Source organism: Maniola jurtina, chromosome 17, assembly GCF_905333055.1.
Source record: "Maniola jurtina chromosome 17, ilManJurt1.1, whole genome shotgun sequence".
NCBI classification, from domain to species: Eukaryota; Metazoa; Arthropoda; class Insecta; order Lepidoptera; family Nymphalidae; genus Maniola; species Maniola jurtina.
The window spans coordinates 1,283,691-1,299,048 of record NC_060045.1 but is presented as its reverse complement, the minus strand read 5'-3'; the positions used below and the strand labels follow the sequence as shown (position 1 = coordinate 1,299,048).

The 15,358-nt window shown below is 36.8% G+C and overlaps 1 protein-coding gene across 1 annotated transcript in view; it reads left to right on the top strand.

Annotated features, from left to right (window-relative positions):
- The window catches only part of LOC123873688 (potassium voltage-gated channel protein Shaw-like), a 150,681-nt gene that overhangs the window by 70,374 nt on the left and 64,949 nt on the right, over nucleotides 1-15,358 (top strand). Inside the window, exon 4 of the mRNA XM_045918667.1 lies at nucleotides 6,652-6,831. Within this exon, the coding sequence (XP_045774623.1) occupies nucleotides 6,652-6,831 (180 nt within the window). The remainder of the gene's footprint in view (nucleotides 1-6,651; nucleotides 6,832-15,358) is intronic.

Sequence of the window (15,358 nt, the reverse complement as noted above, 5' to 3'; positions counted from 1 at the left end):
CACTTGTCGGGGGTCTTATAAATTTTTAATTTACACTTGTTGAATTATGATTTTATACTGTTGATGAAATATGGGTACTTATTACCTACAGGTAAGGTCTGTATCTACATAATATAGATAAGCGCTGAAGTGCGAGTTGGACTCGAACACGAAGGGTTCCGTTGCTTCGTACAAGGTTTTGGCTTTGGTTTCTACACGGCATCGTATCGAAACGCTAAATAGCTTGGCGGCATGACTTTGCCGGTAGGGTGCTAACTAGCCACGTCCGAAGCCTCCCACCAGACCCTTACAGAGATTTACGAGTAGAAATTATAAAATTCCAAACTCTGCCGGGAATCGAACCCGGGACCTCCCGCTAATAAGTTTACTCCCACTTTTAACGGCTGCAATTGCTTGTATAATATGGAATATTATTGTAAATTGAACAATTGAAAAGAGCAACCGCCGAGTTTCTTGCTGATTCTTCTCGGTAGGAATGGCTTCCGAAGTAGAGGTATTTATTTTGAAGAATTAAAAGCACAAAAGTTTATTTGAATAAAAATCTCGCCAGGGAGGTCGACACTCTGATTCCAGATTTTGTTTTCCCTAACTTGGGCCACCACTATCTAATTCGTGAAACTGATCCGGCCTACACAACAATTTACGACTCCATAAACTCCGATTTTATGCGTCAACAGTCAAAGGGTTCAAGTTCTTGACAGCCCTACCGCCGAGTGTGACCTTCTACCAGTAATTTACTAGATAAGTAGTTGGTTCAAAAACTGACCTGAAAAATTACTTATTTTATTTTTAAATTGTTTATTGCACAGAAATATTGGTACCTTCGCGCACTGAGGGTTCCGTACTCGGGTATTTTATCCAACATCTTGCACAATAAATCAAAAAATATAAAAATAAATAAATAAATAAATATCTGTTTTAGAATGTACAGGTAAGGCCCTTTCATAATATTATACCCCACTTGGTATAGTTATTTTACTTTGAAAATTGAAACACATTTTAATTTTTTTTTAATGATGTAACCATAAATTCTCGGTTTTCAGATTTATTCCTGTACTTGTGCTATAAGACCTACCTACCTACCTGATTCTGGTTCAACAGAAAGTACCCTATAGGTTTCTTGACAGACACGACGGACAGACAGGCAACAAAGTGATCCTATAAGGGTTCCGTTTTTCCTTTTGAGGTACGGAACCCTAAAAAAGTCTTCGAACTTCGAACCTCTGTATTAATATGAAATATCATATCCTGACTCTGTGCCTGTACCCTGCGGGCATAAAATTAATAACGGTCATAAATTATTTATGTTTAATCTACCAACGACAACGGCGGCTTATTAAATGTTTGTACCTACCTTACTTAACAGGGCTTTCTCCGTCACTTACTCCATACAATCGTAGCCCCAATTTCATTTGAATAATAAGCAACCAAAGTCCATGCAATTTTGTAGATATATTCTAGAAACTAATATTGCCTGTGGTGTTTTAGATTTATCTAAAAATATGTAGTTTTAAAATTACAGGGGCTCAAAGATTTGCATGTGAATTTTTAAGTCCGCGTAACTTTGAAACGGAATATTTTAAGGGAAACCTGAAAACCACAGGCTTAGGTACATTCAAAGTTTAAAATCTTTTATTGTGTCATTTGTTCTACCTATTCGTATTTTGTCTCTTTTGTATTTGTATAATAATTCATTATTAATCATCTAGTTAGTGTAAGTGGCACTGCCGTTCAAATTAGATGTAAAATAAATAAAAATAAATAAATAAATTAGTTCCCGGAACGTTTCTACAATATTCCATTGAGTATGATTGGTAGTATTCCAATGAGAGACGAACTACGTTTGTATGGAGCGAGTGACGGAGAGACCCCTCTTTCTTGGTGCGTATAAACACAACGCATACCTATACGCTACGTGCGGTAAAGAAAGCATCAGTATGTCGTTACGTAGTGCGTTTGTGCGCACCAAACTATCCGATACGGTATTTATGTATAGAATTCAACTTTTCTGTTTTTAGGGTTCCGTAGGGTTCCGTAGGGTTCCATTTCGTTCCCAGGATTTTAACTATTACATTGTAATATTACTTTTAATTTACGTAATTTAATTTGTATAGAATTAATTAGGGACATATAATTATTGTCTGAAATAAAATATTTTTATTTTTTATTTATTTTTATTTGCTGTCTGTCTGTCCGTCTGTCGTGTCTGTCAAGAAAACCGAAACCTATTTTTGGATTTTATCGTGCAAATGTCGGAAAAAATACCAGAGTACGGAACCCTTGGTACGCGTATCTGATTCGCGACCGGTTTTTTGTTTTTCAGGACCCAGAGCCCAGGGGGGTTAGTGATTTTTCTTTTGCTTTACAGAAAAGAAAGAGCGAACAAGGCTACTTACTTTTTATCCCGGAAAATCATAGAGTTCCCACGGGATTTTAAAAACCTAAATCCACGCGGACGAAATCACGGGCATCAGCTAGTATGTGACAATGTAACTACGCCACTAAAGTACCTATTCTCTTGAGATACTCTTTTATAAATATACAATGGCAAGCAATTCTTCGTAATTGTGAAGAGATAGGCTCTCCAAATACTTATTTATTTATTCGTGGAAAGAATCTCGTAGAAATAACATATTGTATAGCAAATAAAAGATCTATCTTTAAAAATATATTACGAGTATCATATAAAAATAGAATAATAGAGAATGACCAGCCCGATCTTTATTTGAAACAGAACTCTTTTCCGTTCAAATAAGGTTGAAATTGCAGGAGCCAGGGTGTTTTAATATAGTTAAAGAGAAGCAAGTGGTCTAAGCGTTGTATGGAATTGAATAAAAGCCTTTTCCTGTCCGCCATTATGAATTATTGCGCGTTCTTTGTATCCGCGTAACCTTTTAAAAGACAAAAGATTGATTAGAAATGAAAGCTTTCTTTTATTAGGTAAACTATGATATCCGCAAAAAATATTCATGGGCAACCACTTAACATCAGGTGACCCGTCTGCTGGTTTGCTGGTTTACTTTAAAAAAATCCGCGATGGACTGCGAATGCACCGCGTGGACCCTAGGGTTTTAAAATTCAGTGAAATTAATGTTTTTCGTGATAAAAAGTACTTATCCTTCCCCCAATTTTTTTTAACTTATAGACTAGCGCTTGGCTGCAATCAGACCTGCTAGCAAGTGATGACGCAGCCTAAGATGGAGCACGATTACCTAGAAGATGCCTATTGACTCTTTACCACGTTAGCCAACTGCAGATTGGCAGACTCCACACATCTTTGTGAACAATATGGAGAAATCTCAGGCATGCAAGTTTTCTCACGATGTTTTCCTTCACCGTTAAAGCAAGTGCTGGTTCTTAATTGCTTAAACGTAACTACGAAAAGTTAGAGGTGCGTGTCCGTATTTGAACTCCGGACCGGCCCACTAGGAGGCCGACCTCTTAACCACTAAGCTATCACAGCTTATATCCAAGCCTCATTGTTTTCAAATTCTGGCATACGACCCGATGGTTCAATTTTTTCTTCTACAGCTCCCCCTCCATCCAGTATCTTAGCCTGGTACATTGTACGTCGTGCTGTTGCATTTTGACCTTTGTTATTTTGACTTTAAGGCTTCATAGCATTTGAAAGTCTTAATGTAGGGTACTAAATTCTAGGTCACGTATTAGATATAAAATGTTGGCAGTTGTAGGGTTGTCACATTTTTTCCAGTTAAAGTAACGTAATCATGTTTACTATGCTTAATATTATTGTTTTTAAAGTATCAAACAGGAAGCTAATTACTTGTGCTTACTAAACGAAGAAAAAGAAACAATTTAGTTATGCAAACATATCTTAATTTTTTTTTTTTAATTTTTTTTTGTTGATTATTTAATTCTATTTCATCAGGTATCATAGATATTTTTGATGCAAAATAGCGAAATTGATGAGCTATTTCGTTACCATTCTAAACATTTTCAGTAAAATCTAATGAATGAAATTAATATTTTTTTTGTATAGGTAAAGTAAGTTCAAATTTAAAAGTTTATCGTCCTAATTTTTATATTTAAGTAAGAGAAGCTAACTGTTTGATGTATTGTCAACGTAAAGTTCAAACTAGTAAGTTCTCTTTACTTATGCACCCTAATAAAAAAAGATTTTCATTCACCCAAACAAAGCTAATGCATAAATATTATCAAAAATTAACCTAAATTAAAATATTGTAGAAGGTGGTTGTCAGCCCTAATGGCGGGTTCTCAGAAAAATATGAAACGGAGGAAACGTTTGTGAAAAATACAACCTTACGATATTTAATATTTTAGAAAATATGTAGAAATGAATTTTTCAAATCATTTTTCGTTATCAGTTTTTCGAAACCAAATTAAAGATACCTAGGTGAATGTTTATAATCTTTACTAATTAATTTATCTACTTACATTGTAACATTTTCTAGTAATTATTTATTCAGTTAGAATTATACTATTAAATAACGATTTTAAACTAGCGTTGAACGCGTGTTTATTTCTTACCTGTCGGATTTTCCATTCCAAACACTGACAAAAAGTCAATTTATTCATCAATTTAACTTGTTTAAATTTTTTCGTGGTAAAACTGGTAAAGTTAAATAACTGAAACCCAACTAACTCCTGTTAAAATGCTACCATCAACGAACGGTTTATAACATATTTATACACAATACGAGCTTTCGTTTGAGATCGTTAGATTTATTACAACTTTATTTTTTTGGCGCATTTTTGTTTTTACTCGCCCCAACAATACACGGCGCTGCAATGGCTTGTATACAGTATTGCATATTATTGTAAATTGAATACTTGAAAAGAGCAACCGCCGAGTTCCTTACTGGTTCTTCTCGGTAGGAAGTTAGGAACGGCGTTCCGAACCAGTGGTAGATTATTTTGACTATTCAAAAGCACTTGTAAAAGTTCAATTGAATAAAAATATTTTGAACTTGAATTTATTATCAGATGTAACCAACAGCTAGTGACCTCTGAGGTACGGAGGGATCGAACCTCATTCGGACCTCTAAATTCGGTCACTCATCTACTCATAGTTACTGACTTGGGTCAATAATAAAAAGAACTAAATTAAAATCGGTTCATTAGTTTAGGAGCTACGGTGCCACAGACAGATACACAGATACACAGACACACAGATACATACATCAAACTTATAACACCCCTCTTTTTGGGTCGGGGGTTAAAAACATAAGTTATTTAAACATAAATTTCTCGAATCAAAGCTTTCGTTTCAAATACCTACGTAGATTTCTCGCATCCTAAAAATATAAACCGAGAAATAGCATTGATTTTAAAGCGGTTCGTTACGACCCCAAACTGGAGTGCTCAGATTATACGGATTTTAGCTTTAGCCCACTTTATTAGCGGTTTTAAACAGATGGCTTTGATATTGTACACTTTTCCAATGATTGATAGAAATCATTAAAAAAAATCTATAAGTAACATGATATTATTATGACTAAGAATACCTACTATACTTTATATTAGTTAAATATTTTATTGTAGTTTAACTATGTTATCACACTTCACATCACACTTCACACTAATATTATAAAGGCGAAAGTTTGTGTGTATGTGTGTATGTGTTTGTGTGTGTGTATGTTTGTTACCCCTTCACGCAAAAACTACTAGACGGATTTGGCTGAAATTTGGAATGGAGATAGATAATATCCTGGATTAGCACATAGGCTACTTTTTATCATCGCATCGGCTAGTAATTAGTAAAAACTTAAAAAGATAACTGCTGAGTTTCTAACCGGCTTCGCTACGTGATCAAACAGATCAGAAATGAGAAGATTCGTAGGAGAACCAAAGCCGACATAGCTCAACTGGTTGCGAAGCTGAAGTGACAAAGCAGGGTACATAGTTCGAAAACCTGATAGAAATAAAGTATAGCCTATGTCACCCGGGCCATTACAAAGAATCGATTGACACCTCATTTCAAAAAAAATTCAAAATTCTAAATATTTTATTCAGTTAGACTTTTACAAGTACTTTTGAATCGTCAAGAGCATCTACCACTGGTTCGGAATGCCATTCATCAAAATCGGCCCAGTAGTCTAGGCGCTACGGTGGAACACACAGAATCTGGATACAAACATACACACATACACACATACACACATACACACATATATACATATATACATACATACATACATACATAGACTGCTAAAATCATAACCCTTCCTTTCGACTTTGCGTAGTCGGGTAAAAATATAGTAGGTACAAGTTTATTAAATTCGATGAATCGATATCAGTTATGTTGCTTTTATTTGCTGTTCCCTCTCCAAATTGCGTCTGCCCCAGCATTCACCATTCTTCTTTCTTTCTTTCTTTTCTCTGGCCTGGTTTCCGCACTTAAACGTTTCCGTCTGTTGTGTATGCGTTACCCCTCCCCGCCGAAGTCTGTTCAGCCATCCAAGCTCGCTCCAGAAGCCGAGTAGACCGCCCAGATTGCCGAGGGCTTCATGAAGTGAGGTTGGGGATCCCAAATGACCCTCTCGTTGTTCTGCCGCGCCCATGCCCTCTAGGAGCTCGTGCGTTAGTGTTTCATCGACCTCCATGCAGGCCCTACACAGACTCTCGGTGAACAGTCATCATACATTACCATGGTCTTCTTTGTTTTGACAGAATACCCTGGCAATTTTGGACAAGTTGGACATCGACAGCGAGAAACCCTCGGAGGAAGAAATTGCGAGGCTCTTCGGCTATGAAGAGGCTTACCTTAACGGTGAAGTGGGCGTGTGGCAGAGAGTCAAGCCCAAGGTCTGGGCGCTGTTTGACGAACCCTCAAGCTCTCCACCTGCAAAGGTACTAAAAAACAATAAACTACTTGGAAGTATTGTAGCAGCCATGCAGCGTATGATAACTGATAAATGAAATGCCGCTACAATTATTACGTTGTATTACATGAACAATTATTATTATTTACAATATATGCCTTGGTTATAATTAAAACTGTGGTAGGAAAACGAGGGCCGGAGCTTGATGCTAGACCGAGATGTTGCGGTCTTGATGATCTGAAGTGAATTGCTTGAATGCGCTGCCCGGGGTTCGTCCAGGCCAGCAAGATATTTTGAATCGTTCCGAATTCAAATTGTGTTCTCTAAGTGACAGCTGCAAAGTGTGTTGCTTTCTTCGCAGCTGCCGGTCTTAAAAGAGGCTGCATGCCTCTACAGTATTACTTGATCATGGGTATGGGTGCCACAAATTCACGGTTTTCGGATTTTTCTCCTTACTTGTGCTATAAGACCTACTTACCTGCCAAATTTTATGATTCTAGGTCAACAGGAAGTACCCTATAGGTTTTCTTTACAAACACGACAGACGGACAGATGGACAGACGGTCAGAGACAGACAACAAAGTGAACCGATAAGTGTGCCTTTTTCCTTTTGAAAAAAAAAAATGTCCTTCTAACTTCTTCCCTAAAAAGAAATTCATTCACTGAAGCCGGCTGTACTAGTACAAATAGAATAACAAACTAATCTGGAATCCTATTCTAGTGTTAATTCACTTATAAATATTCTAGCGCAGATTAGTTCCTCTCCGTATCGCTCTAACTACCTAATTCTCATTCAAAGCGTTGCAGCTAAGCATCCGTTACCATGACAACGGAGGTAAAAGACGTTTGGAATTATCCTAAACAACCGGAAAATGTCGTCGATGCGCATACAAAATCCGCCATGTATTTTTATAAGGATTTTCGTTTGTGATATCATTTTGTTTGGTTTTAAAACCTACATGTGCAAAATGTCGAACAAATACCCGAGTACGGAACACTCGGTGCGCGAGTCTGACTCGAACTTGGCCGGTTTTTTATTAAAGGCACGTGTATTATAGTAAAGCCTGTGATATTTAGACAGGCACGTTTCTGAATAAAGTAAACAATTCTGGATTTACTTAGAAATTAATTATATTTATTTAACAAATACAGTCTGTTGAGTTCTGCTTAAACATTGCTTAGAGTTAAGACGAGACAAAAAACAAATAGGTAAGGTTCATACAACTGTATTTTCAAAAGTGAAAACAAATTCGTACGCTTGTGAGCGTGACTAATACTATATACTACTATACTATACTACCTAGTGGCAGTTTTTTAAATTTTACTTACAAAGAATATTAGCCATGCTAATCATGACTAATACTCCCCTTTCCCCTCCAATTAACTCTTCAACCGTTGAACTATAGGTTACTTTTATCCCGGAAAATCAAAGAGGTTTTTTTTTAATTAAGGGATATAAAAAAACAAAATCCATGCGGACATCGTCGCCGGCGCCAGCTAGTAATAAAAATAAAATATCACTTTGTGTTTGTTTGTTGGTTAGTCCTTCAACCACGTCGTAACAGAGCAAATGATTGACGTCATTATTGCATTGATACATTAACGAAAGACCTGGAGAGTAATTTCGCAAAACTCAATCAAACGTAGTCGTGGGCATTACTTACTTACTACCTACTTAATAATCCATACTATACTAATATTATAAATGCGAAAGTGTGTCTGTCTGTCTGCTACCTTTTCACAGCTCAACAGTTTAACTGATTCTGACGAAATTTGGTACAGGGTTAGCTTATATCCCGGGGACTGACATAGACTACTTTTTATCCCAGAAAATCAAAGAGTTCCCACGGGATTCCTAAAAACCCATCCGCTTAACCGATTTATATGAAACTAGAGGATGCCCGCGGCTTCGCTCGCGTGGATTTCGGTTTTTTAGTCCTGTAGGAAGGATTTTCCGGGATAAAAAGTAGCCTATGTCCTTTCCCGGGATGTATCCCAAGTCTGTACTAAATTTCATTGAAATCAGTTCAGCAGTTGGGCCGTGAAAACGTAGCAGACAGACAGACAGACAGACCGACAGACAGAAACACTTTCGCATTTATAATATTAGTTTGGATTTGGTACCGAGGTAGCTTCCGTCCCTGTAATTGATACAGGCCACTTTTTATCCCGGAAAATCAAAAAGTTCCCACGGGATCTTTAAAAACCTAAATCCACGCGGACGAAGTCGCGGGCATCCTCTAGTTCATCATAAATGCCGATGCCCAAGTTCTGTAATTATTCATCAATCATTATAAATGCCAACACTCACAGTTTCTCGCTTTTCTGTCTAGAAAAATGTGGTCCATCTGAATAGACCCTTAGTTAACTAAAATCAAACCAAAATAACCCTCGGATTCTCGCGCTAACATCCATACAAAGTTATTCAATCACGAGCGATCTCAACAAATCCCCAAAGCGTTAAATATTTATATTGGAATCTGTTAACTTCTATACCTAAACTCTGAGCACATACCACTGGATCCGACGAACTAATGGGATCTTATTAGGGTTCCGTACCGCCAAAGGAAAAACGGAACCCTTATTGTTAGCAATTGAACTCTCAGATAGTTAAATTAAACCCGTATAATGCACAGTAATCGGTCGGAACTCCAACCACACCAAAACTGCCAGTCAGATTCCCGTTTCACGCCGCTTCCCCTCCACGCGCCATCTTTTCGTCTCCATGGAAGGGGACGTCGCTTACGTCACGACCACAGCATAGTCACCAACACCGGACGTTAGCACGTGGTGTTGTCAACATTATAGGATCACTTTGCTGTCTGTCTTTCTGCCCGTCCATACTCCATCCGTCCGATAAAGCCCTTTCATATTATATCCCACTTGTTATAGTTACTTTGAAAATTGAAAATACTAATTATTTGTGAAAATATTTTTTTTGTGATGTAAAAAATTAACGGTTTACGGATTTTTTCCTTAACTTGTGCTATAAGACCTACCTACGTGCCAAATTTCATGACTCTAGGTCAATGGAAAGTATCCTATAGGTTTTCTTGACAGACAGACAGAAAGACAGTCAACAAGGTGAATAAGGGTTCCGTTTTTCCTTTTGAGATACGGAACCTTAATAAACCAACAAACAAACACACTTCCGCATTTATATGTAGTGATATTATATGGGTAGTGGTATGACTTATTAATACATCAAATAAATACATCAAATCAACAAGTATTACAGTACAAATGAAAAGTGTCTACCATAAATACTTACTGCTCGTCTACGTTCCAATTTAAGCGGCGTGTCAGTTGGGCGTCCAAATTAGTTTTGTGAATAATTTACGCTTGCATTCGTCAGTATGCTGGATATAAGCTGAGAGAAAATGGCTGACAAATTGACAAAGGTTTTCAATACTTGCCTAGAATTATATTATAATATAGCGGAATTTGCTAAACTTCTAAATGCCTGAACAGATTTGAATGTAAGGTTGCCTGGTAGAGATTGCTCCAAGCAATAAGGCCGCCTTTGTTTTTTCTGTTTTCTTCTTTCTGTGTTGTGTTCCTTTATATGTGTTTTTGTGTGCAATAATGTGTTCTATCTATCTATCTATCTATCTATCTAATAAAATCTGCGGTACATAATATTGTGTAATTTATAACATATATTGTTACTCTTGGATAAAGTAACCTTCTAATTGTGAAAGAATCATCGGTTTAGTAATTTTAATGTAGGTATATCGATTGCAAGCAAACAAATCTTTCTCCTTTATGATATTACTAGCTGATTCCCGCGACTTCGTTCCCGTGGATCTAGATTTTTAAAATCCTGTGGGAACTCATTGATTTTCCAGGATAAAAAGGAGCCTGTGTGTTAATCCAGGGTATAATCTATCTATCTCCATTCCCAGCTAAATCCGTCCTGTGGTTTTTACGTGAAACCGTAACAAACATTCATACATACAAACTTTCGCGTTTATAAGATTAGCAGGATTACTAGATGTGTAAATAATATAAAAACTGATTCTGCTCACCACAAATCAAAACTGGTCCAAAAGAACCCAAGATACAAATTGATCAAAATCTTACCCTGAACCAGTATGGAGTTGATGCACCAGCAATGCGCGGAAATGCAAATACACACAAAACGATATTTCAAATGGAATTTTTGAAAAGGGCAACCGTGTCTTGCTGGTCCTTTAGAAGAAAAAATCATTCTAAAGAAGCCCATGCACTCGAACTGAACTGCAGCGGAACTGCGCGTCGCGGCAGCGCCCCGCACGATATTACGGCTAGAGAGAAGAGCCGCGACGCGCAGTTCCGCTGCAGTTCAGTTCGAGTACGTGGGCACCTTAAACCAGTCGTAAATTCATTTGTCGATTCAGAAACACTTGTACAAGTTTATTTTAATGAAAGCTCTTCTGTTTTCTGTCTTGAAAAGCTAGTTTAGCTTTATGCAACTGCATTTCACGTAACCATAAAACTTTGAGTAACAGTTACTCAGTTTTACGTAATTGTTAAGCGTCATCCAAACCTGCGCGACCAAAGCACTACGAAGCGGGAACGTCAGCCCCGCAGCGGTCGATTCCCACGATGTTTAAATGGCGCCATGCACTCCTACGCGAATACAGCGAGTTTTTAGCATAATGGCACGTACGTGTGATAGTGATCAGCAACAATGCACTATCAAAATAAATGATATACTTACAAGGAATCAAAAGCTTAATTTGCTATAATCTAAGCAGAAAAAGCCAGCCACCAATTAAGTGGGAGGGCGGGCGATGCATGTCGCATGCTGCATGTTGTGCCATACAGATTTAACTTTTTCAATGGATTGTAGCAAATCTTTTTCCTTTATATCATATATGAGGTTTGTGATTCGCATAGTATTCTTTATTCTTTCTTTATTTGCATTCATGTCTTACATCATAAAAATATTATAATATTACATCATGAAACCCCGTCAGGGCGTTGCAAAGTATAACATTGATAAATAATTACAGGTAATATTACAATTCAATTAAGTGTTAAGTAGTCGCGTAGGTGTTCATATATTGTAAAGATTCGCGCCGAGGGCGCTCCCGCATCCCGTCCCGCATCCTGCGCTCATGACGCGCAGGTGTGGCCATGGTTTTACACGTGCTGCCTGCACACAGTTCCACTGCATCGAAATATAAACTCCAAACCGCAGAAAATGTATGGAAATAGGAAATAGAAACTATTATGTAACAGTAACTATTCGTTTCAAAGCTGCGGTTGCTACAACCTAGAGCATTAGCCCTGACCTAGACTGAGTTTCAGTCCGGCTGACTAATTTACTGTAGCTAGCAGGAATAAGATTAATTCCGTTTCATATCGTGCCTTCGGGAGCACGTGAAGCCGTCTTTCTTGGTTAGGTATTACATATAACAAATATATTTTCATAATTTACTAGTCGACTCGCTCAACGCTTTCATTGTAATAGTTCCATCGATGTATTCATTTTTGGGGTTCCGTACCTCGAAAGGAAAAACGGAACGGTAGGAACAGCATTCCGAACCAGTGGTAGATTATTTTGACGATTCAAAAGCACTTGTAAAAGTTTAATTGAATAAAAAATAATTTGAATTTGAATTTGAATTTGAACCCTTATAGGATCACTTGGCCTGTTTTTCTATAATATAGCGGTACAACAATGAATTATTATGTACTTACTAATATATCCTCAAAGGGCTAGTACCTACTAGGCCTACTTAGATTGCTTTTTATTCTATCACATAATAAACCGGCCAAAATTGTAAGGTAAAATCTACCGCAACGGGACGCTTTATATTTTGGTTAAATTATTCGACCCGTCTCAAAAACTAATTCCTTTGTAGGTACTGAATTAAAAAGTTGTGCTAAACATACAGACAAACGAAATCGCATCACAATGATTCTTTTTAGGGTTGCGTATCTGACTTATAGGTAGAGAGTTGAAATTCTCACAAAATATATATTTTGCACCTAGCTATAACAAAATTTATAAAAACTTCGAAGAGAAATTAAAATTAAAGTGTTATTTGTTGTACGATATACGGAACCCTTCGTGTGCGAGTCCGGCTCGCACTTGACCGATTTTTTTAATCATTTTTCATTGAATCCTAAAAACATACTCGCTCTGTTGAAACTGTATTTATTTAAATTTTAAACACGCAAACAAAATCCACTGAACCAATTTTTCCATATGGATTACTATGTGCAGTTTAACAGGGCTCTCTCCGTCACTTACTCCATACAATCGTAGTCCCAATTTCATTTGAATACTAAGCAATCAAAGTCCATGTGCAGACATATTCTAGAAACTAATATTTGTGCCTGTGGTGTTTTATATTTTTCTAAAATATGTAGTTTTAAAATTACAGGGGCTCAACGATTTGTTTGTGAATTTTTAAGACCGCGTAACTTTGAAACCGATTATTTTAACGGAAATCTGGAAAACCACAGGCATAGATATAGTTTCCGGAACGTTTCTACAAAATTCCATTGAGTATGATTGGTTAGTATTCAAATGAGAGACGAACTTCGTTTGTATGAAGCGAGTGACGGAGAGACCCCTCTTAAATGAAACTCGGTCATAAACGAACAAACAACACAATATTTATGTACAAGGTCAAGGTAAGAAAATACTTTAAAGGTCTTCCGTTTTACCTTTTACCTTTATGTGTAAATAAAAGGAAGGTAGATATAAAGGTAAAGTAGAAGATTAAAAACGCCGCAAACACTTGAAACAACTTTTCAACTAAAACTAAATCTAGAAAGTATAAAACGCTCTGAATAAGATTTGAAATAATTTAAATTTTAGGGGGGAAAAAGTCCTAGCAAATAATTCTAACGTCGTCGTTAAGGTGCAGGGCACGGGTCTGCTCGCGTTTAAATTTAATTTGATTTTTTGCAATTTGTAAACTATTACGACAAAGTAGGCTTAAGGCATTCTAATAGCGCCAATGGCAGTACCATCTCCACAGGTTCATATAAAAATCTTTACTTGAAAGTGTTCAAGTTCAATTAATTAGTCAAAGCGAAAAAATCGTAAGTCTATGGTCAAAATAATGAGTTTGACGTGTATATGTATGTGTGTTAGTGAGGTACTCCCAAATTAGGCTCCTAAACTGGACACTTTCAAGTAAAGATTTTTATATAAACCTGTGGAAATGATACTGCCATTGGCGCTATTAGAATGCCATAAGCCTACTTTGTCGTATTAGTTTACAAATTGCGAAAAACCAAATTGAATGTGAATTTCGCGGACAGGCCCGTCTCATGTACATATATACGTAGGACTCGTAAGCGAAGAGTTCCGTACCTTCGCACAAGATTTATAACACTATATAAGTACTAATTATAACTATTAAAATATTATATTATATTATATAAAATTATAATTATAACGTATATTAGAAATATACGTTATATGAAAATTTCAACTCTCTACCTAATATCTACGGTTCATGAGATACAGCCTGCTGACAGATAGACGGATGGACAGATGGATGGATAGCGGAGGCTTAAGTATTAGGGTTCCGTTGGCACCCTGCCTGTACGAAACCCTAAAAAGTTTCATTATATTCTTTTGTACTTCATAAAAATTCGTAATCAATTGCAAACTGAAACCTGTCATCGATATAAAAATATCAAGCAATTTATTTCATCCAAAAAAAATATTGAAGCACAAAAAATCGAGTTATCGTCAAGAGACGCCCCAAAGATTAAAAGTGATCTTGGGAAATTATATTAGAAACAAAGACATTTATTTATAGCAGAGCGGATTAAAGGATAATTTTATACATTAAAATTTTATATTTTATACAGAAAAAGTTGGTTTCAAGACATTTCAGTAATGTAGGCATACTAGGTTATAGGCTCTTGTTAAATTCATTTGTTATTTGCTTTGTGTTTCTATCACCGCCATTTTGCCAAATCGAAAGTCTGAAATTATGGAGTGTTGCTCCCAACCTTTAGGTCTACTAACTACTAGATCCTTCCATTTGATCGGATTCAAAAGCGGGCAATCCGGCTTGTGGATAATCCTGAACTAACTCACCTTGTTAGAAATGTATCAACAGAGCTGTAAGCTCTCTTTGTTTGCTATAGCGGAGAGAGTTCTAATCTAAGGAGTTGTTTGACTTTATTTCACCACTAGATGAACTTCGGCGACGTAGATTTCCGGGATAAAAACTAGCCTAAGTGTTAAGTCAGAGTATAAGCTATTTCCATTCTTTTTAGCCAAATTCGTTCTGTAATTTTTACGCGAAAGAGTAACAAACATACACATAAACGTTCGTCTTTATAATATAAGTTTTAGTTAGTGTTGACTTTTCTACATCCACATTGCATGTCACCGAAAGCGCCCTCACCTTATTGTACCTGGTTACACTTCAACCACCCATTATGCCAGATCTGTTTTTCATGCAAATGCGTGAAATAATTTACCCTTAGAGCTACTAGATTTCATCATGAGGTTATTCAAGGGTGGATCAATAAATTCCTGAAAGGCCATCCCTGACATAAGTCAAGGAAAAGAAGCCAAAGGGCAGATTCCT